This window comes from Mesoplodon mirus, assembly GCF_964341445.2.
Source record: "Mesoplodon mirus genome assembly, chromosome: X".
NCBI lineage: Eukaryota > Metazoa > Chordata > Mammalia > Artiodactyla > Ziphiidae > Mesoplodon > Mesoplodon mirus.
In genome coordinates, this window is record NC_138981.1 from 27,832,630 (window position 1) to 27,856,486 (window position 23,857).

At 38.4% G+C, this 23,857-nt stretch overlaps 1 protein-coding gene across 1 annotated transcript in view; it reads left to right on the top strand.

Annotated features, from left to right (window-relative positions):
* The window catches only part of IL1RAPL1 (interleukin 1 receptor accessory protein like 1), a gene marked incomplete at both ends in the record, with an annotated part of 1,118,841 nt that overhangs the window by 480,934 nt on the left and 614,050 nt on the right, over window positions 1–23,857 (top strand). Inside the window, one exon of the mRNA XM_082609629.1 lies at window positions 8,522–8,801. Coding sequence (XP_082465755.1) covers window positions 8,522–8,801 — 280 coding nt within the window. The remainder of the gene's footprint in view (window positions 1–8,521; window positions 8,802–23,857) is intronic.

The window sequence follows — 23,857 nt, forward strand, 5'->3', positions numbered from 1 at the left end:
ATTCCTTTTATTTCTTTGTCTTCTCTGATTGCCATGGTTAGGACTTCCATGAGTGATGTTTCTGATGACACTATATTTTTGTAATTTAAGGCACCAAAGTTTGCAAACTATACTTGGTGCTCAGTTTAAGAAATAGTGCATAAGAGTTAATACAGTCTTAGCACATGAAGTAAAAAGTGCACTTATTTAGGTGGCTATTGTGAAAGGAGGTTATGAGACAGTTTTTGAAAATCTCTTTAAAATTTTGTATACAGCCTTTGAAAATGTATTATTTGATCCAGGAATTTTACTTCTGGAATTATTTCCTGATGAAATTACACTTTTTTTGAGGGGATGGTTGTGGAACATTGTATATAAAGCTATTTTATCACAGAATTATTTATAACAGTCAAATCTAGGGGAAAAACTTAAGGTAGGCTAACAGCAGAAGGGCTAAGTAAATTACATGTAACACTATTATGGACTGTTATGTAGTTATTATAAAATGTTCAGTAAAATGTCATGATGTAACTTTTCATAGAATTATGATCTCAACTGAGAAAAGAAACTAAACAAAAGGATAGGTTATGAAACTATGAAACTACTACTCCTGTTGTTTCCTTTTTTTTATTTTATTTTTTAATTTTTGGCAGTGTTGGGTCTTTGTTGCTGCACGTGGGCTTTCTCTAGTGCGGCGAGCAGGGGCTACTCTTCCTTGCAGTGCGTGGGCTTCTCATTGCGGTGGCTTCTTTTGTCACAGAGCAGGGGCTCTAGGCCCGCGGGCTTCATTCGTTGCCGCACGCAGGCTCAGTAGTTGTGGCTCTTGGGCTCTAGAGTGCAGGCTCAGTAGTTGTGGTGCACAGGCTTAGTTGCTCCACAGGATGTGGGATCTTCCCAGACCAGGGATCAAACCCATGTCCCCTGCATTGGTGGGCTGATTCTTAACCACTGTGCCACCAGGGAAGTCCCCCCCTTTTTTATCATAAGAATACAAACACTTTTAAGAATAAATCCTTACCAAGTGTGTGTTATGTAATGCATGGGGTTTTGTGTATTAGTATCTAGGATACCTGCTAGAATGTGGAGGCTAAGGTATGATGGAGGGGTAACTATACTACCAGGATCCTATTTGCCTTGGCATCACCTGTCTCTTGATAAAGAGGGAACCATATCTTAGAAGAAATTTGATAACACTTGAGCAAGGCCTGCACCCACCTGGAGATGACCTACATTGAGAGCATGGCAGATGATAACTTCCAGGCTTTGTCAGATAAAGGGTATTCCAGAAACTGGATTCCTGATAATTGGCAGAGTCTCTTGAGTTAACCTCAGTTCTTACCACCCACACAGATCTCTCCAAAATATTTGAAAGAGCTCTTCCAAAATTGTCACATTGTATATATCTTTAAAGGCAAGAATCTGGCAATATTCCACATCAGATAAACATAATCCAGAAAGTAGAGATGAAGACAAAGTGTTGTGTGAACCAACATATACTATAAACATTAACTTATGTCATATTTTGCTGTAATCATTGCTGCTGATAATTTGGGAGCACCTCTGCTTCCTCCTTGGAAGGATTCCAGCATCGCCAGTTTTCATTTATGAAGTTCATATGTGGAAAGAGTAGCAGCTAGTGCAGACAAAGAGCAGAATTCACCTCATTGAAATCTAGCCTCAGCCTTTTTGTTCCATGTCTATGATAGCTGATGTGCATGGCCTACACTCCCTAGCCACGGTCATGTCTCAAGTTTGGCTTTTCCAAGCACACTAGGGGCAGAGACAACTGATGCCAATATGCCAGATATTTATTTTTAATCATTGCAAGTTTAAAAAAATATGAATATGAGTATATGTATATATATATGCACACATTCAGGTCTGTCTGTGAGTCATTTAAAAAATTCATTACATGTACACACTGCTGTGTTTAAAGTGGATAACCAACAGGGACCTACTGTATAGCACAGGGAACTCTGCTCAATGTTATGTGGCAGCCTGGATGTGAGGGGAGTTTGGGGGAGAATGGATACATGTATATGTATGGCTGAGTCCCTTTGCTGTGTACCTGAAACTATCACAACATTGTTAATCAACTGTACTCCAATATAAAATAAAAAGTTAAAAAAACTCATTACATTTTCATTGCCTAAAAGATTTTAAATGAAGAAATTAGAAAAACTTTTCACAGAGCCCACCCCTTGACATGAATGGTTGATTTTCTCGTTGAATGCGAAAGATATTTCAGTCTGTGACAAAAGATTTGACTTGCAGAGTAAACTAACATCATTCCTCTTCCTTGATGCTTGTATTCAGTCGTTCACCTATTCCTGCCAATTTTACCTCCTAAATCTTCCCCGTTTCTCCTTCTCTACTACCACTGCCCAACTTCAGACCTTCACTAACATCACTTTCCTGGCTAAAGCCTTCTACCTTATATGTCTACCTAAAATTTCAGTCAGCATAGCATATCTGAAAATATTAGACTGTCTCCATCATCTCCCTGACTGAAAGTCTGTGATATTTCCCCATCTCTTTCACAATGAAGCCAAACATTTTTTACATCTTATAAAAATACCTCCACAGTCCGTCTTTGCCCACTTCTTTCCCTCCATCTCTTGCTATTTCCTGCTCTAAACTTGTTTCTACACCACAAAGCCATTTGTAGTTCCTGCAAAACTCTGCTATCTCTTATTTCTGTGCCTTTGCTTTTGTGTTCACCTCCAAATTAAATATCTGTCTGCCAATTCTTTGAATGGCTAACTTCTGACAGACTTCTCAAATGTTTTTTCTTCATGGAACATATTCTTGACCAGCCCTATGCATTTCTTTATCATTGCATTTCCATTGTGCTTCAGTTTCTGTCTGTCTCTTGGATTACAGTGTGAGCTCCTTGAAAACAAGGGCTGTGTCTTGTATGTTTTCATGTCTCCAGCCCCTAGGACAGAAACTGGAATGAAGGTAGTTCTTGCTACATGAATATATAAATCTGTGTTAGATCAGATTTCCTACAACAGAGCCTAAGACAGGATTTTTGATGCACTCCATTGATAGAGGGAGTGCTCTTCAGGGAAAACTTAAAAGGAAGGGAGGGAGGGAGGGAGGAAGGCAGGGCAGGAAAGGGGAGAGAGCTGAGTGAGGAGGTCAGAGTTAACCTCTAAGCTCGGCCTGGTCCACACACAGAGGAGCTCTGGAACACGAACTGCACTGTACAGTTGTCTCTACTTGAGGCAAAGGAATAGCCTTATTGGCAGTAGGCAGACCCAAGGGAATGTAAACTTCCCACCAAGATGGTTCTTGTCAATCAAGGGTTATTTTCAAGAGAAGGAGACAATTGTGAACTGTTAGCAGGCATTACCCAAAGTTGCTGAAGAATGGATAGATCTGTTTAGTAAAGAGGATGGGCGGGGGGGCTTCCCTGGTGGCACAGTTGTTGAGAGTCCGCCTGCCGATGCAGGGGACACGGGTTCGTGCCCCGGTCCGGGAAGATCCCACATGCCATGGAGCGGCTGGGCCCGTGAGCCATGGCCGCTGAGCCTGCGCGTCCAGAGCCTGTGCTCCGCGACGGGAGAGGCCACAACAGTGAGAGGCCCGCGTACCGCAAAAAAAAAAAAAAAAAAAAAGAGGATGGGGGGACCTCTATTACACTATCACAGATGCCTTAATTATTCCAATGTACCTACTCAAGTAGATACTTCAAGAGTAGTATAATTTGCCTTTTTATAAGTAAAGTCATACATTTTCATATTAGGGTGCATTATATATGAGCTCTATGATTAAACTTTTTTTTGTAAAGAATGAAACTTTCAAGCTTGTTACCATGACATATTTTGCACTCTTATATATGTAGTAATAGTGACCTAATTAACAATGCTTTCCCTAATCTCATTTTAATTAATTAATTAATTAATTAATTTTAATTTGGCCACACTGCGCTGCATGTGAGATCTTAGTTCCCTGACCAGGAATTGAACCCAAGGCCCCTGCATTGGAAGCAGAAGTCTTAACCACTGGACCGCCAGGGAAGTCCCTCATTTGAATATATTTATGTTATCCGAGCTATGTAGCCTTTGTCCATGAAATAGTACCTCAATATGAACTACTTGTAAAGGAATTAGTTCTGAATCTTAATTCCATCACCGTCTTCATATAATCTACAATATTATGGGTGGTAACAAAAATAAATGAATATGGTGCTTCCTACTGCCACTCCCCAGTGCAACTTCATGGCTTTATAAAGTCCCATTGACTCTAAAGGAGTATGTGCTGTATAGGAGACATCGAACTAGAGTATTTACATGGAATCTTCTCATCAAGGAAAGAGAATACCAATAGCTAACTTTCTGAGAGAGGCTTACAGAAGGATATTTTATTCTGAAAGACAGAAAAACCGATTAAATACTATTGTCCTGCAGAATTACCCAATGATAATTTAAAAATAATAAAGGTTACCTGGTAACTTACATAATAGAATTAACAGTGTCTAGAAACATGGAAATATGTTGGCTTGGAATGACTGTTTCCAAGCCAACAGAGCTTATATACTGAAGTAAGGAAAAACTGTACATATAATTGGCAATTCTTGTCATCAAGAGTTAGGTTTTAAGTTATCACATTTTCTTTTAAGATTTGAGATGTCCCGCTGGACAAGATTAAGAAAAACATGCTTTGCAGCTATATAAGAAAAATGTCTTTATTCAAAGGAGATGCATACTGAAGTATTTTAGGAGTGAAATGTCATTATATCTCTATTTTAATTTATTTTCATATCATTTAGGGAAAAATTGTGATACATGCAGAGTGAGAATGTGTGCTAATGTGGTGAAATGTTAACAAAGGAAAAAATAGCACTCCTCACTTTTTTAATAAAATGCTTTAATTATTGAAAAAATATATGTTCATTTATTTAAATGTGTTTATCAAAATAATTTGAAGATATCTTGAATTGTTCTTTATATTATTTGCCATCTTTCCCCAAAAAAGTATTAACATGTTAATAAATTTATAGTTTACTTTTGAACATCATACATTTAGTCTAATGGTAGTAAAACTTCCTAAGCCATAGATCCTACATTTTATTTCCATATTAAAATTAACATAAAGTGTGTCTGATATCCAAGGTGCTGGTATTTCTTAATTTCACCTCTGCCTTTTCCTTGGCATGTGAATCAGAGCTGTCTGAAACTTTTTTCCCAATAGATACTAAATAAGTCTAATTTTCAGTAATATTTGTGGTTTTCTTTCAACACTGTTCTCAGTAAGCATATTTTGAAAGTATGTATTAATATCTCTATCTATCCCCCAAAACACAACTCTCCTTCTGTTCTCTTGATCTAATTTGTTACTAACTTTTTAGAAATTTCTAGGCTAAGTATTTTTGCTTTTAGCTTCAAGCATTTTGCTTTACCTTACAAATCTTTTGAGAGTTTGAATAATTTCATCTTACTGTTTATACTGCTACCTTGAAGGTGTACCAGCCTTTTGCACTGGCAGTGATATCCTCTGTGACAGATGGCCTCAGTTACAATAACGTAATTCTAGAATTGTATTATAATTCATATCATGGTAAAACAAGATGATTTCATGCTTATTGCCAGAACTATAACTGTTTAAAATAAAATCGCACCTAGGATTCATTTCATGCAATGGGACAAATGTACAAAATTGTGTTGATAAATACTGCATGTAATTTTGTAACCTTGACATCTCTGTTTGTGTCCAGTTCTGTCATCCTATTTAGTGTGGTGAGCCAGCTCCGTGGCAGTCTTGGCAGGAGTGATGGTAATGACTTGGATGTTGTTGATGTCCACCAAGCTTCCAGCACAGTTACTCTAGACAGTACCTCGATACGGCTCTTCATTAGGAATCTTAGACCAAAATTTGGTAGTAAAAGTAAACTAAATTAAAGAATGGTGTGAAATTTAAATCACCTTTATTAGGAAACAGAATACTATGGTGGTAGAGAGAATGAATTCTAGGGTCATATGTAGCTGGATGAGAATACCAGAACTTCCACATATGAGCTGGTGTTGCGTTTCTTCGATTGTAAATCTTGGCATTATTTTGTTTATTTACTCATGAATTCATTCATTCATTCAGTCCGTCAGTCAGTGTATGTTGAGCTGCTTAGCAGGCACAGTTCTAGGCACTGAGGTTAAAGAAGTGAATTAGAAGGACCAAGTTCCTGACCTCAAGGGGCGTATGTTCTGTTGGGGAGACAGGAAGCAAGCAAAAATTGGGGTACATGATGTAACGTCAGATAGCAATGAGTCCTGTGAAAAAATATTAAAGAACAATCTGGATCAAGTGACTAGGATAGGAAGGTGGTATTGCAGGCAGGGCAGTTAGAAAAGGATTCTTGGAGGAGGTGACATATGGAGGAAGGGAGGGAGGAAGCCATGCAGTTGATTGGTGACAAAAGTTCCATGTAGAGGGAATAATGAGTCCAAAGCCTGAATGGATGTTTTTGTGAAAGGGGAATGAAAATTTGTAAACTCAGCACATAATTAAGTGCTCATCAGATGTTAGATAATATTTTAAGATAAGAAATTTGTATAATTCCATAATTATGTGTGTTCTTTGCTCTAATATACATCTTCCTTTTCATTTTGATCATTTTCCTTCTTTTGAATTCTACATGAATTTTCCTGTTCTCAGATCCTTCAGGTTGCCCTCTTTTTAATCTCTAGTGAGTTAAACCCTGCTTGCAGTACTCAGATGCTACTGCTGTTAGAGGTCCTCTTTTCTTGGTTTTTGCCCTTTTGCTCAGCATTTGTATACTATGAGCTATGCCAGATTGATTATGTTGCTAGAGGTTGAGCAACTGCCCTCTCTAGGCAGGAGATCCACAACTTCTCCATGATAATAATAATGGTGATGTACCTGCCCTGTGGTGACCTGTTGTTCTCTGTGTGTGTGTGTGTGTCTGTGTGTGTGTGTGTATGTAGGGGGGAGAGGTGATACAAATGGTGCCAAGATGCCATTTGGAAGATGGTACTTCCAGGAAACTCAGAAAGTACAATTAGTTCCCATCCCATCAGCTCCATTTCCCACCATGGTTTCTACTTTACACTTCCCCTGATGCTCCCAGAAATCAGAGCAAAGTAACCATCTACCTGCCTCTCTGACTGTGAATCACTACTAGAGCACGACCCACTTTTGTTGTATTTCTTTCTGCCTCGTTTGGCTGTACAGCACTTATTCCTCATTTTATCTGTGTGGATCCAATCAGAGAGAAAAAAATACACTAAGTTGAACAAGGAAAGCTTATATAAAGATTTTTTCAATGTAATAGGTTATTGGAGTAATGAAGGATTGGCTAGTAAGAAGGAATGATGTATTAGTCTGCTCAGGCTGCCATAACAAAATACCAGAGACTGGGTGGTTTACACAACAGAAATTTACAGTTTTGAAGGCTGAGAAATTCAAGATCAAGCTGCTGGCTGATTTGGTTTCTGGTGAGGGCCCTCTTTCCTGCTTATAGACGGCCACCTTCTAGCTGTGTGCTCACGTGGCATCTTCTTTATAAGTAATCAGAAGGAGAAAGAGAAAGGTTGCAAGCTCTGGTGTCTCTTCTTATAAGAGCACTACTCTCTTCATAAGTGTTCTGCCCTCATGACCTCGTATAAACCTAATTATCTCCCAAAGACTCCTCCTCCAAATACCATTACATTCAGGATTAAGCCTTCAGCATATGAATTTTAGGAGGACACAGACATTCAGTCTGTAACAAAAGATAACTGTAAAGAATAGAGGAATGGCCACCATTACCCCTAACTGAGAGCACCCAAAGAAAAGTTCCCATCCTCCCATTCCCAGAGTGAGAGCCAAACCTTACTGGGAAAATTCATGGCTTACTGAATGGCAGAAGTCACTGAGGTGGCACACCGGTAGAACTGGTTGGAAGTCTGCCCTCTGCAATTGGACAGGGACTTGCCTTCTAAGGTATCTGGGAAAGCTGTTCATGAGAAGATGTCTCACCTGAGGATCTGCTAAAAAATTACCAAGCTGCTACCGTGTATTGCAGGACCTGAGTCCTGGAGAAGCACCCACTGCAGGAGCCACGTTCTGGAAAAGCCTTGCACACTGCAAGAGCCTTCCAAGCAAGCATGCTGGAACCAGGGAGCAAACCCTTTCCTTTGAAATCTCTCTCCAGAACACTTTACTAACAAAGCATCAGTGCCAGCTAGCAAAGGAAAACTATTTCACAGGTCCAGATCCATTTTCAAAGAACAGGCAAACATGTGGATTTAGAATGAGAAGGCCATAAGCCAATAACCATCACACTGATTTAAACTAAGAATAAATATCAGCAGAAGCAAACTAAGTGATGAATATATTGTTTGTTAGTAGGATAAATTACTTTTCAGTGCCCTTCTGAGTTTTATCCATTCCTGCATAGTCTGTGGCTAGAGAAGAATCTTGTCCAATATAGATGCTCAATAAATATTGTTGAATTAATTAATGAATGAATGAACTAATTGCTTCCATTTTTCTCTAATGTTTTTTTCTTTCTCTCTTTCTCTGTCTTTTTAAACTACAGCTGATGGATGCACAGATTGGTCTGTCGATATCAAGAAATACCAAGTTTTGGTGGGAGAGCCTGTTCGAATCAAATGTGCACTCTTTTATGGTTATATCAGAGCCAATTACTCCCTAGCCCAAAGTGCTGGACTCAGTTTGATGTGGTACAAAAGCTCTGGCCCCGGAGACTTTGAAGAGCCAATAGCCTTTGATGGAAGTAGAATGAGCAAGGAAGAGGACTCCATTTGGTTCCGGCCAACATTACTGCAGGACAGTGGTCTTTACGCCTGTGTCATCAGGTATCCTCTTAATTTTGTTACTGTTGAATCAATTATATCACGTGTTGCTTTCTTATACCTAAATTTTGCTGCTATCCCGTTCACCTCAAGGTATGGTCTCAATATTTGTGTGTGTTGCTGCTTTCTAAAATTTAGAATCTAAACCATAAAAAGATGGCACTGGAATTTATATTGAGACATTATCTCTGGCTTATGGAGAAAAGAGATACCATCTGGGTATCTACTTATGTTGCCAGAAATTACTAAAGACTATGAAATAAAATTTATAGAGGAGGTGAAATGTTGCAAATAAAATGTAAGCAAAGACTTGCAGAAAGGATGCATAGTTTATTGCTAAATGGGTTGTAACATTTTGTTATTGCCCTTCACAGACAGATAGAGCACAGATACCTCTGGTTCAAACACATCTGCAAAGATGATTTAGGTAATGTGTATGTGCACAGGAAGAGGAAAGCAGCCTTGCCATGTTAGGGAATGCGAAGGCTATGTTCCAGATCATTTTATTGACTAAAAATGCTGAGTCAATACAAAAATATTTTGGGTCTCTCAGGGCCAATGCAAAAGTTAATAACAAAACCTGTGCCCTTAATCCACAAAGAAGCCCATCACACATCTACATATCTTCGTCTGCTTTTGGAAGAGATATATGTACTTTGCTTAATGATAATGCGTTGAGACAATATCCATGTATCACATTAGCAGTTAAAAGTCTCCGTTTAAGCATTTAGCCCTTCATGGACTGTGAATGACTGTGGATGTCATTAGACTATAAGAACATTGGCAAAGCAGGGTATAGGTATATAGAGGGTGTGTTTAAATCTATTTCTTTGTGTCCGTATTTCGACTTTTATATAAAGCCAAATCTAGGGGCCTCCCTGGTGGCGCAGTGGTTGGGAGTCCGCCTGCCGATGCAGGGGATGCGGGTTCGTGCCCCGGTCCGGGAGGATCCCGCGTGCCGCGGAGCGGCTGGGCCCGTGAGCCGTGGCCGCTGGGCCTGCGCGTCCGGAGCCTGTGCTCCGCAACGGGAGAGGCCACAACGGTGAGAGGCCCGCATACCGCAAAAAAAAAAAAAAAAAAAAAAAAAATAAATAAATAGTTATTAGATTTAGTTTCATATCTGCTGCATTTCTTTAAAAAACATTATTTCTGATTGTTGATGCATGTGTAGGAGGTGATTCTTCAAGATAGGCAAATGTATGTCCTCATTTATCTGAGATTAGAATTGAGCTGAATGTCCATAGTCTAACACTTAATTTCATTATTTATTGTTGATGGGAAAATAAGGTTGTGTTTATGTTAGTAATCTGAATTTCTGAAGCACTGAAGTTGCAATTCTTTGATGTGTTTAAATATACACAGTGATCCAATGCTCTGAGAAACTGCGTTAAAATGTCTCTGAATTTATAGTTGCAGTAATGAATGAAGGTCACAAAATTTCAAGAACAGTGACATTTGCCATATGTTCGTGTGTCTGTATTCTAATGGAAGGTGAAACTAAAAGACAAACACCTTAAAGTTTTATATGCGTCAAGTGGTATTCTAGAGAAAGTGATAAACTGCAGGAAAAGATGCTTTTGTCACTGGAATTCAAGTGTTCCAATTGATTTAAAGCTAGTGTTGATCCGGCTTCCTGTTCCAATGTGGAAAGCGGTATTCAAAATCATTATAAACAGCAGTTTAAATAGAATGCCTTGGTGCTGATGACGTGAAGGGAGCCCAGGGCTGTTAGTTGAGTCACTGACATTTTGGCATGTTGTTAGCTATCAGACCACAAAACTGTCACCATCCGTTTTTAAATAATCCACTTACGAAGAGTTTTAGATGTTTGAAAATGTTAGCTGCTACTCAAAGGTTCTAGTCTTTCTGATAAGTGTTTTGGGTTATTAACTTATCAATGAAAAGTTTTAACAAGCGTTTTCATGTACAGTGTTTACACCTAAATATATACAAGTCAATGGTGTAAATAACGGAAACACCCAAGATTACTCTCAGTGTAATGAACAAGAGCTTTCCTACTCCCATCTATAAGTAGCTATTTTGGATAGAATAATACCACATAATTCTTTGTTCCATGGTACCTGGCTTTTTACTGAATTTTCTCCTTCTTGAATGTTTATTTTATTTTTACATGAAAAAGTGAATGAAGGAGAGCTGTGTAACTATTTTCTTTTCCTTTATTGCCAGTTAAAAGAATAAGTTTACTTTTAAAAAAATGAAATTTTCCTTTCCTCTTGACTCCCGAGTTTTTAATCCTCCTCTTCCGAGTTATGCCCTATTAGCAGTTTCATATGCATAGCTAGCTGGTGCTTGTGTAAGTAATTTAATGTCCCCTAAATTGTAACATACTAAGTTGTTTGGCACACTATTTTTTGGCTAAAAGTTTATTTTGTAGATTCATATTCATGTGCAAGAAATATAGAGCGATCCCATGAATCCTTTAGACAGTTTCTCTCACTGGTAACATTTTGTAAAACTATAGTACAAAATCATAATCAGCATATTGACAATGACACATTCAAGATACAGAGCAATGCCATCACCTCAAGGATCCCTTCTGTTGTCCATATCCACCTCCCCACCCCAATCCCAAACCCCCAGCAACCACTAATCTGTTCTCCATATCTATTTTTTGCAATTCGAGTATGTTGGAGGGACTACCCTCGTGGTCCAGCAGTTAAGACTGCGCTTCCACTGCAGGGGGTATGGGTTTGATCCCTGGTTAGGGAAGTTTCACATGCTGTGTGGTGCGGCCAAAAAAAAGAAAAAAAAGACAAAAAAAATGTTGGAATTGGGTTTTTCATTCTTGTTTGTTGTTAAGTAGTGTTACATGGTATGGACGTTGCCACAGTGTTCATTCACTCACTGAAGGACATCTGGATTGTTTCCATTTTGTGCTATTGAAAATAAATATTCTATGAACATTCATGTACATTTTTAGTGAACATAAGTTTTCATTTCTCTGGGATAAATGCCATAGAGTGAATTTGACTTGTATGACAGTTGCATGTTTAATCATATAAGAAACTGCCCACCTGTTTTCCAAAGTATCTGTACCATTTTACATTCCCACCAGCAGTATTTGAGTGACCCAGTTTCTCCACATGCTTGCAGCATTTAGTATTGTCACTATTTTCCATTGTACCCATCAGTGTATCATGATATCTCATGGTTTTAATTTGCATTTCCCTAATGGCTAATGATGGATTTTCGTGTGCTGATTGGCCATCTTTATACTTGTCAGTGAAATATCTGTTTATGTCTTTTGCCCATTTTGTAACTGGATTATTTGTGTTCTTACTGTTGAGCTTTGAGGATTCTTTGTATGTTCTAGGAACTAATCCTTTCTTGGATATGTGGTTTGCAAATATTTTCTGCCAATCTGTAGTTTGTCTTTTCATCCTCTTAACAGGCTTTTTTGAAGAGCAAAAGTTTTTAATTTTGATGAGGTCCAATTCATTATTTTTTTTCAATTTACAGATTGTGTTTTTGGTACAAAAATATAAGAACTCTTTGCCTAGTCCTAGATCCTGAAAATTTTCTCTTGTTTTTAAAATTATTGTTTTTTTGCCAAAAGTTTTATTGCTTTACATTTTATATTTGTCTCTGATCCACTTTGAATTAATATTTATATAAGGTATAAGGTTTATTTTGGTAAAGGTTTAGCTTTTTCGATAGATGTTCAGTTGCTCCAGCACCACTTGTTTAAAAAGTTTAGCTTCCTCCATAGAATTGCTTTTGCATGTTTATTCAAGATCTGTTGGGCATGTTTGCTTGGGTTTATTTCTGGATTCAGTATTCTATACCTTTGATCTATGTGTCTGTCCCTTGGCCAGTACCACTCTGTCATGGTTAGTGTAGCTATAGCTGTATAGTAGGACTAAATATCAAGTACAGTGAGTCCTCCCACTTTATCCTTCTTTTTCAAGATTCTTTTAGCTGTTGTAGGGCCTGTTCCTCTCCATATAAATTTTAGCATAAGCTTATTTATGTCTACAAAAAAGTATACTGGAATATTGGTAAGCATTGCATTAAATCTATATAGCTCAATTTGAGGAAAATTATTGTCTTTACTGTGTTGAAACTCCTAATCTGTGAATGCAGTAGGCTTCTCCATTTACTTAGGATTTCTTTTTTTGATTTCTTCATCAGCATTTTGTATTTTTCAGCATACAATCCTGTACACATTTTGTGGAATTTATACAGAATTATTTCATTTTCTTTGGTGTGTTTATAAATCATAGTGCTTTTTGAATTTCATTTTCAACATGTACATTGTTAGAAGTATGCTTGATTTTGGTGTGTTGTTCTTTCTAAAAGCATACTTTTTCAAATTACATATATAGAATGTATTTTATCTAGTATCTAGTTCCTTTGTTCAAGTCTTGATTTTCTCTTTAGAGACTAAAAAGTTCTTTCTCATTGAAAGTATATATTAAGCATCTATCAAAAGGTACTCAGTTAAATCCATTTACTCAGTCATCCATTTCAGAAATAACTACTGATCGCTAGGTAATATGCTAATGCTAGAATTACAAAGACTTTTAAAAAACATTTTTTTTACCTTCAAATCATTTGCATCAGAGAAAATAAGTGTGCAATAAATTGTTACTGCTCCACTTGTCCCACCAGATGATGTTGGCAGGGCCTAGCAGGGAGCTAATCTTCCATCCCCTGCCTGGCGGAAGCAGGCAGCAATAATATGATCCCCATGCTATGGTAGAGTCAGCACCCATGAGTGGGGTCCTGATCTTCCATCTTTCACCCAGAGGAACTAGGCAGGAATTATATTCTTCTGCAAGAGAAGTGTCAGTGGAATCTAGTGATGACCTGAGTCTCCACCCACAGCTGGCAGCATTGAGAATCTACGAGGCCCTGTGAGGCAGGGCTAGTCACTGCTAGTCTTCACCCCACTTCTCTGGTATCAGTGAGGAGCAAAGCTTCTACCATCAAAAAGGCAGGACGAAGTGGTGTGAGGTAGGGCTAGCTGGCGTCCAATTTTTGACCTTCCCTCCTCTGGTGTCAGTGGAGCCCAGTAGGAAGTGAGCTGGAGGCAACAAGGCAGGAAGATGTCAGCATGGCTGAGGAGGAAGCTGAACATACATATCCACTTGGCCCACATGTTACATTTCAACAGGAGGATTGCCTTTATTAAAAAAAAATGATGAAATAGGATCCACATCCGCATAATAACTAAAATGTTCAGGATAGAGTTAAAAAAAATATTCACTGACCTGACCATGAGTCAGGAAAATTACAACATTAATGAGGAAATATACCAACAATGAGATGAACCTGACAAGGATTTTAAAACAATGATCATAAAAATACTTCAGCAAGTAACTACAAAATCTCTGAAAACCGATGGAAAAAAAGGAAAATCTCAGCAAAGAAAAATAGGTTATAAAAAGAAACAGATGGAAATTAAGCAAGTGAAAAATACAATAACCAAAATAAAAACTGATTGGAAGGGTTTAAGAGTAGAGTGGAGATGATGAAAGACTGACTTATTGCTACTCTACTAAAATTTTACGTGAAAGGGCCAAAGAAATTCCAATTGCCAGATCCTTTGGGTCTCGTTTGGTTTTAACACTGACCTTTATCATGTCTACTATTAGCTCTCTGATATATAACTTAGTAACTTTCCTTGTAACACCTTTTCTTTGAATTTTCCTTAAATGCTAGTGTTTACCAGAATTTTGTTTTCAACTCTCTCCCTTTATTCTTCTACATCGGTTGCTCTCAACTTTGGCTGCATATTTGAATTAACTGGGGAACTTTTAAAAACTATTGATGCCCGTGTACCACCTCAGATCTGTTAAATCCAGATATCAGATGATTCTGTTGTGCAGTCAGCTTGTGAGCCACTGCTCCCCGATCCTTCTTATTTATTCCAGTAGCTTCACTTAATAAATACTTATTAATGACTCAGAAACTAAATCCAAACATTTTCACAAGCACCGGAAATATATTTTCACTTTCCTAATAGTCCCCTCTTCCTATTTGTCTAAAAGACACACTGACTTCAACATGTACCAAAATCTATTTTGATACTTACCTCAACAAAGCTATCTCCTCCTCAGATGTTTCCTTTCTTTTTCTGATAAATAGAATCACTATCATTCCAGTAACACTAGCTAGAAAATTATCTCTTACCATTGTTTCCTTAACGTTCTTTACCTTGCCTTAATTGCTACTAAGACCTGTCCAGTGTACCCTTAGAAATGTCTTTTGAATTCATTCTTTGTTGTTCATACTAATTTCTACTGTCCAAGTGACTGCAGTGTCCTCTCAAGTGGTTTCTCTGCCTCCAGATTTTTCCTATTTTAGTTACTGTTCCACACTGTTGTGCAATTATATGTCCACAACAGAGACATTATTTCATTTCTCTACCTAAAAGTCTTTAATGGGCCCTATCACCCAGTATGAAGTCTGAAGACTTTGCTTGGTGTACACGTCCCTTTACAACCCAGCTTCAACCTTTCATTCTAGACTTATCTTGGGTGTTTGTCTCCGTAGGCACTTTGTGCTGTGTTCTCACCATCCTGTCTGCTGTTTGCAGATTACAGTATGAATTTTCCTTACTCTTTTACTCTTTGTTCCTTCATCTGAAATTCCATTTTTCACTGCCTATCTGAAGAATATAGAGCTATTTCTTGAAGAAGATCCAGTTTATGTTTATCATCTTTCTACTTTTATCAAACTGCTCCAAAGACAATTGTTTCAGTTATCTATTATGGGGGGGAAACACCTCCAAACTAAGTGGCTTAAAACAACAACCATTTTATTTACACATGATTCTGCAATGTGGGCTGGACTCAGCTTGGTTGTTCTTCTGCTGATTTTGCCCATAGTCACTTGAGGCTGGAATCAACTAGGATACAGGATTGGCTGAGCCTCTTTCTCTCCGTGAATTCTCAGGGTCTCCTTTTCTCCACATGGTCTTTCCAACTGTCTCTCCAGCAGGATGGCCAGACATTTTATATGGCAACTCAGAATGTATGAAGACTTATCAAGCATCTATTTGCATCATGCTTACTAACAGCCCATTAGCCGAGTCTAGAGCTAATATGGGAGGAGACTTCACAAGAGCTTGAATTCCACAAGATGCGTTTTTTTGGTGGGATCACCAAAATAACAGTACAACAGAGTCTGCCCTTTGGCCCCTAGTAATCCCTGCCCTTACACATGCAAAGTACACTCACCCCATTCCTAAGACCCCCAAAGTCTTACTGTGACATCAAGATAAGGCTACAAGTCCAGGATCTCATTACCTATGTGTGAATGAGGTTCTTCATGCTTAGTTCCTTGAGTACAACCACTCAGGAGTGGCTCCTCTTGATCCAAAGGTCTGTGAGCTAGAAAGACTTGTTATCTAACCCTTACACACCCAACATTCTCTGGTCAGACAGGAATAAAATAACTAAGTTAAATAATCCTCTCCAAAATGTGTGAGAGATACAGAGCAGTCACTGAACCATAGCAATTCTAAAACCCAGCTGGGCACACGTCAGCAGTTTTTTGATTAGGGCCCAGTTCTGCTTACTGGGAGTGTTTCTCTGTAGCTTTTGGGTCCATCCTCTTCTTTTCCGTGACAAGTTAAGGGCCCAGAGGCCTCTTTTTAATTGGAACTTTATCAACAAACTAGGACGATTTCTTAAAATGCTTGTGAGCCTTTTATGTATTAAATTGTAATCTATTCCATTAAGCAGAGGCCACACCCACAAGTATATTTAAGACTGCTGTCTCTCTACTTTCGAGTCAGGGTTCTGGAAGACAGTGCACCAGGTTCTTAGACACCCCTTTGCGTAGCTAGTCTTAGTGTATGCCTCATATACCTTCATAGCTAAGTATCTCAGGGTTTTCCTCCAAGACCTTTTAAGCAACCTTCTCTGGATGATAGAGTATGCGTTGCATCCCAGACTTATTATCACTGATGTGATTTCCCCTCAGAGTCAGTGTGAGATAGTGTTGTTAGTGAGAATGCACCCACAAAATAGTTACTGAATAAAATAGTGATTGGGGTTAATGTTCTTAGAATGCCTTGTGGAAAACATTGGCATAGCCAAAATTATACCATTTTCTGATTCCTGTCATTTTCCATGAAAAAAAATAATTCCATTTCTTATGACAGCTCTTATCTGAAATTAACACCAGTTATGAACTGCTTATCCTCCATCATGACCTTTGGTATTCCAAAACACTGTTTTATTCTCTCCCTGTAATATACCCTCACTGTCACCAGGTGGAAGTAAACAGTAATAATATGTTAGGCCTAAAAGACCAACAAGTAACAGCTGTAGGTGTAGTAGAGATAAGTTTTCGTTCATTTTAATCTGTATGATAGACGATAATTTTAATATTTATTATTGTTTTATGTGATTATTGCTTAAAAATCAAGTCATTCTTAGATCAAAGGATAAATAATCTCAGCATCATTTTAGAAAGTCTTAAACATTTATGCCCCAAGGAGTCTCCCTTTGTTCAGGACAATCAAAGGCCATATAAATGTTTTATATCTTACCCAGAAATCTTAATGATCATATGCATATGTGTTTCAAGGACCTAATGTAGTTTCACGGTCTTGGTCTCTTAATTGTTAAACTACCTCTCTTAATTGAAACCACAGTATACCCTTGAGAATATCAGCTGTAATTTATAGGCTATAAAAATGCAATTAAGCCTACATAAGGTAGTCCTTTAAAAAATCCGTTGAAATACAATTGAAAGTCTTTAAGGTTTCAAGTCTGGATGCAGTGTCTTATACGGCTGTTAAATTGAAATTATAGAACTGCATATCAGTTACTCTTTCTATAATCTTTTGGTGGGAACATGTGTCTCTTGCCATGATAGGCCTCAAAGAGAATTTCCAGTTTCGTAATTCTGATAATTCTTGGAGATCATGCTGAGGTGGTAAATCAACCTAGGACAGATACTAAAGTTTACCCTTCTTTCCGTATCTGAGACTTGAAGGTGTTTTCTAAAGGATTGAACTATTTTTGAACAGGGCAATAATTAGCCAGATTGTTGTCTTTCTGAGTGCTTTCTTTTCAGAAACAACAAACCCAATTGTTGGAAGTAAAAGCCTAGAGCTGTGTGAATTGGCTATTCAATTTACTGATTTTTTTTTAATCATCCTGAAAATACATGTCTGCAACATAACAGCCATTTTTTTCCTAAATACTAAGAAGATGAAATAAATTCTGCTCAAGTGATGATGGGATAGTTTCTTAGATCACTGGATTGAGAAAAGCTTTGTCTTATCTTTCCAAGTCTTATAAGAAAGAAAGCTTTGAAAATTCTTTGAAATCAATGGTGGCAGGTTCAGGGAAGACAGAGACTAATAAATTTTCTCCAAAAAGTATCAAACTAATATGGAATAGGTTGGCTGCTGAAATATACATTTGTAAAATAATTAGGCATATAAAGGTAAATGCTGAGTTCTTACGTATCCTTTTTTTTTTTCTATTTTAGGTAAAATGAATTACTATGAGCCCTTTTCAGTCATGGCTATAACATACACATTTATCATATTTCACAAACATTACTGAATGTCTGTGATATGATATAAATGGTAATTACCTCGAGGAAATTTTAAAATTGCAAACAATATATGTGCCAGGCTTAGAGGCCATTGACAATCCAGCAAGACTATTGGTGGTCATACTTTTGTACTCTATTTTTTTAAAATTCTTTTTAATATCTTTATTGGAGTATACTTGCTTTACAATGTTGTGTTAGTTTCTGCCGTACAACCAAGTGAATCAGTTATATGTATACATATATCCCCATATCCCCTCCCTTTTGGGCCTCCCTCCCACCCTCCCTATCCCGCCCCTCTAGGTGGTCACAAAGCACCGAGCTGATCTCCCTGTGCTATGCGGCTGCTTCCCACTAGCCATCCATGTTATATTTGGTAGTGTATATATGTCAATGCTACTCTCTCACTTTGTCCCAGCTTCCCCTTCCCCTAATTGCTAATGTTGGTGTAGTATGCAAAGATAAAGTGAATAGGTCTAATAAAGTAATAGCAGCTGTTCAACAAAGTTTAGGATAAGTGAAAAAGTTGAATATGAAGCTCTGGTTATCCAGGGTTCTTTCTAACTCTAATTTTGTATGTGGTTCCCAAGAAAAAAATAAGAAGACTAACCTAATGACTAGGGAAGACAATAAAGAGACTGTTCTTAGAAGGGCTCACGAAGAGCCTGTGATTTGAGCAAGACTTTGAAAAATAAACACATGGCTAGGGAAAGTGTGATGGAGAAAATTTTCCCTGTCAGAAGGGTTTCATGAAGACTAGTATAAGAAAAATTTAAAAATGATCTAGAACAAGGGTTGGTAAACTTTTTCTGTAAAGGGCCAGATGGTAAAAGTTTTAGAATTTGCAGACAATATAGTCTCTATTGCAAATACTCAACTCTGCTGTTGTAGCAAGACAGGCACAGACGATACATAAAGGAATGAGTGTGGCTGTGCTCCAATAAAACTTTATTTGCAAAAATAGGTGGTGGATGGATTTGGCCTGCAGGCTAAAATTTGCTGACCTCTGATCTAGAAAATACCTTGCAAACTGCAAATAGGTAAGCCAAAAGTAGAAACTGCTATTGTTATTAACAAAGAAAAAAACCACAGTCTATTCATAATAGAGTGACTAGATCAGTTTTGATGGAAAATGGGGTTTTGTAGGTGATGGTGAGAGGGATGGCTGTAAAGAAGGGTAAAACAGATGCTAAGACTTAAATGGCAGCTAAGTATAAAGCAAAGAATGGAAAGCTGAAAGCAGGTTTTCTGGAATTATCTTCTAGCAAGTATATGAATGTTTACAGAAATTGGAATGTGGAAAGCAGACAAGGGGTTTTTACAATAATTAGGGTTTGAAGTGATGGGGGCTACGGTTAGAGTATTAGTGGTAGGTATAGCAAGGAAAAAAGAGTCAAGATCACTTTGGGAAGTTAAAAATACATCAGAGATGGTGCTTGATTGGATGTTGAGAGCCTGATTGAATGTTGCTATGGGAAGCAAATAAAAGGAAAAAATAGCAAGAGGCACATCTTATACTTTTCCAGTACAAACCTAAACTTTTTCACCACAAAATCTGAGGGTCTTGAGAAATAAAGTTGCCTTGACTTTAAGCCGTCACTCTAGGAAAGCCTTAAATAGAGTTCCCACCATTGCTCCCTGACACAGCACTTGAATAAATAAAGGAAGAGGTCTGGGGTCCTTTCTAGGTTCTATGTTAGTCTACTTGTTAGTCTCTTTTCTTTTTTTTAAATTAACTAAAGTCCATACTTTGCTCAAATTTCTTTTCCTTTAAGGAGCTAATGCCCCTTAGTGGCAGAGATTTAACATCTTGTTCATCTTTGCATCTCCGATTATGCATATATGACCACTGAGATCTGAGCAAAGAAAAATGTTTTGATCAGTTGTCAGGTTTGGGGACAGGTTATTTGTATATAACAAAAATCTTAGAAGTAACAGTAGCTTAAACAAGAGAAGCTTTCTCCTCAAAGAAAATTCCAGATATAGGTAGTTCAGAGCTTATATGATGTCTGCCTAATTGTGAATTGTCTAGGCCTCAGGTTTCTTTTCTGTCTCCACTCTGTTCTCCCTGGGGGTATGGTCCTCATCCTTATTTTCCAAGATGAAGTTGTGTCCACCATATCCATGTTAGTATAAACAGCAATATGTAATGAAAGGAACAAAGAACATGGTCCTTTCCACTTTTAAGAACAAGACCCAGGGCTTCCCTGGTGGCGCAGTGGTTGAGAGTCCACCTGCCGATGCAGGGGACACGGATTCGTGCCCCGGTCTGGGAACATCCCACATGCCGTGGAGCAGCTGGGCCCATGAGCCATGGCCGCTGAGCCTGCGCGTCCGGAGCCTGTGCTCCGCAACAGGAGAGGCCGCAGCGGTGAGAGGCCCGCGTACTGCCAAAAAAAAAAAAAAAAAGGACAAGACCCAGAGGTTATTTATGTCACTTCTCCTTACATCTCATTGGCTAGAACTTGTTCACATAATTACATGAAAATGTAGTGGTGACTGGGATATGTGGTTTTTATTATTAGTACCCATGTGCCTGATAACAACATAGAGGTCTATTAATGAGGATCTTAAATTCGTTTCTCTAGAAGAAAAGCCCAAGACAGGGATTCTTGTGCAAGTGATCTACTGAGGAGTGCACTCAAGAGAAAAAACCAGGAAAAGGTGAGCTTTCAAAAGTCTAGACTTGTCCTGACCCCACAGGGAGCTGTGGAACATAAATTGCACCACAGAATTTATCCTCCCTTGAAGCAAGGGGGCAGGGCCTGGACTTCACAGTCATCTCTATCCAGGTGGCTCTTGTCATGTTAAGATGAGTCTCTGGAAAAGGGTACAGGTGTGAGCTTTGTCCAGTCAACACCCACAGCAGCTGAGGTATGGGTACAACAGCTGGTGAAGAAATTCTGAGTGGGGTACCAAAAGTATCTGCTACACTGAGGAAGAAGAGGAAGCAGATATTGAGGGGAAATTAGTCGCCAATTTTGGCACAGCCAAGAAGCACCCCTCCACATATACTGAAATGACTCAGTAGATCATTTTTGCTATGCATGCGGTAAACACTCTGTCAGTACTTGTTGAATGAATAATGCATATTCTTGAACAAACTTCTATTTTTTTTATTTCCACAGCCTTCCTTCTTTAAAATTCCCAAAAGGGTTAAGAAATAGTAATATTCTCAATACTACCATACCTGTCCCCAACATATACATATGCATATGCATCCTGCCCTCAATAGCCTCTCCCTCTGCCCAGATTCACTCACAACCAATTATAGAATTACCTCATCAACATTCCTGGAGAAGAATTGGCTGGACAAATCCCTGCTCTTTCAAGTATTTCTAGTTCTGGTTCCCAGAAAATTTCTCATCATCCGGGAAATAAATAGACAACCAGCTTACTCCAATTAGGTTACATACAAACTCCATATATTCATCTTCTCTAAAGCTTAGGTGAAGAATCAGTAAGACTTTTCTCATCAGTCTCTGTGGCCTAGATTTATGCAGGTTTTACAGTGGCATTTCTGGCTTTCAGGAGGGTTTCCATTTAGTAACAGCTTCATGATATAGAATCTGAGGTTATAAAACAAAAACTTAAAAGAGGTAATTGGGGCTTCCCTGGTAGCGCAGTGGTTGAGAATCTGCCTGCCGATGCAGGGGAAATGGGTTCGTGCCCCAGTCTGGGAAGATCCCACAGGCTGCGGAGCGGCTAGGCCCGTGAGCCATGGCCGTTGAGCCTGCGCATCCGGAGCCTGTGCTCCGCAACGGGAGAGGCCACAACAGTGAGAGGCCCGTGTACCGCAAAAAAAAAAAAAAGAGGTAATTGAACAAGCACTTAACTGATTTCATTATATCTCTCAGTTACAGATCCCCATTTTCTCCCATGAATGTCATAAAAGAGAGTCCTATAAACGAATCAGGGTTATGGAGTGAATGAGTAACATCTGAAGTATGTTCCAGTGGTTTCAGGACAATGTCTTACATTGCCCGAAAAGCAAAAAAGAGAAAAAGAAAAAGAAATGAAAACACCACTTTAAAGCAATATCACATCATTAGTTATACTTCATATTATAGAAAAGTAGCTTAAATAAGATAGTTTGTTCTCCCATGTAAAGTAAAAGATAGGCATTCCTGAACTTCTATGATAGTTTCAGGGTTTGTCAAGGCCCAGACTGCAGTGCTTAGCATGTGACTTCCATTCACAAGGTTACTCCATGGTCCTAGTGCAGCAGAAGAACTGAATTTTAAATGTTATTTAATTTGAAATAGCCACGTGTGGCTCTTAGCCTTTGTTTTGAAATGGTAACATCAAACGATTATTGGCTCTTTCCTATAATATGTTTATATTATACATTTACATTTTGCCTAGAGTCCTGTAATGTAGGTGTGGAAAGGATATTAGAACACAAAGCTAATATTTAGAAATATTGAAAATCAAGCTGGATCCTCTGACTTCATAATCACTGACGATTATAAAAATTCATTTAAAAAAATTATAATTAGGTGATGGATGTATTAATTATCTTGATGTTGGTAATCATTCCACAGTACAAAAGTATATCAAATCACCACATTGTACACTTTATATGTGTACAGTTATATTTGTCACTCCTCAGTAAAGTTTTTTTTAAAGATTTTATAAGTTACTTATTTTCCTGATATTCCAGGGAGACTTTCCTTTATTTGCTTCAAGTAAGTAAGTTTATACAGAGTTATCATTTCAATTAACTTTGATGGAGTTTTGTGTTTTTTTTGTTTTTTTTGTTTTTGCGGTACGCGGGCCTCTCACTGCTGTGGCCTCTCCCATTGCGGAGCACAGGCTCCGGACGCGCAAGCTCAGTGGCCGTGGCTCACGGGCCCAGCCGCTCTGCGGCATGTGGGATCCTCCCAGACCGGGGCACGAACCCGTGTCCCCTGCATCGGCAGGCGGACTCTCAACACTGCGCCACCAAGGAAGCCCAATGGAGTTGTATTTGAAGAATGATTACAATAATCTGGCAACAAATTTTCACTTGATCTATCCTAATATTGAGGGTTAGGCTGTCCTTCTGGTCTTGACACTGTAAACCAATCCACTAATGGCAAACCAACCATTATTTTGCATTAAAACAGGAATATTATTTCTGTTACTGAAGAAGCTTTGGAATTGGTTGCACGTAGTTGATATGATTGAAATGTCTAGGAATTTTTGATACTGTATTCATTCTGAATTGAACGAATTTTCTAGTAGATTATTAAATATCTACTCTACACCAGCTGCTGGACTAGCCATTGGGAGCACAGCAGTGAGTTAAGCCAGATGAGATTCTTCCTAGACTAGGCTGGCAGTCTGTTTTGGAAGAGTCTTTCACACAGTAATTACTTGTGCCCTGGCTTTTAAGAAGGAAAAGATTAGGGTGCCTTAAGATCAGCTAACAGGCCAACATAGCCCACTTGGTGTATAGGCTCACTCTCAAAGTCTGCACTCTTCTAATGGAAATCCAAATATTTCTGGGGTTGCACAAAGAATTCCCAAGGGGTGTG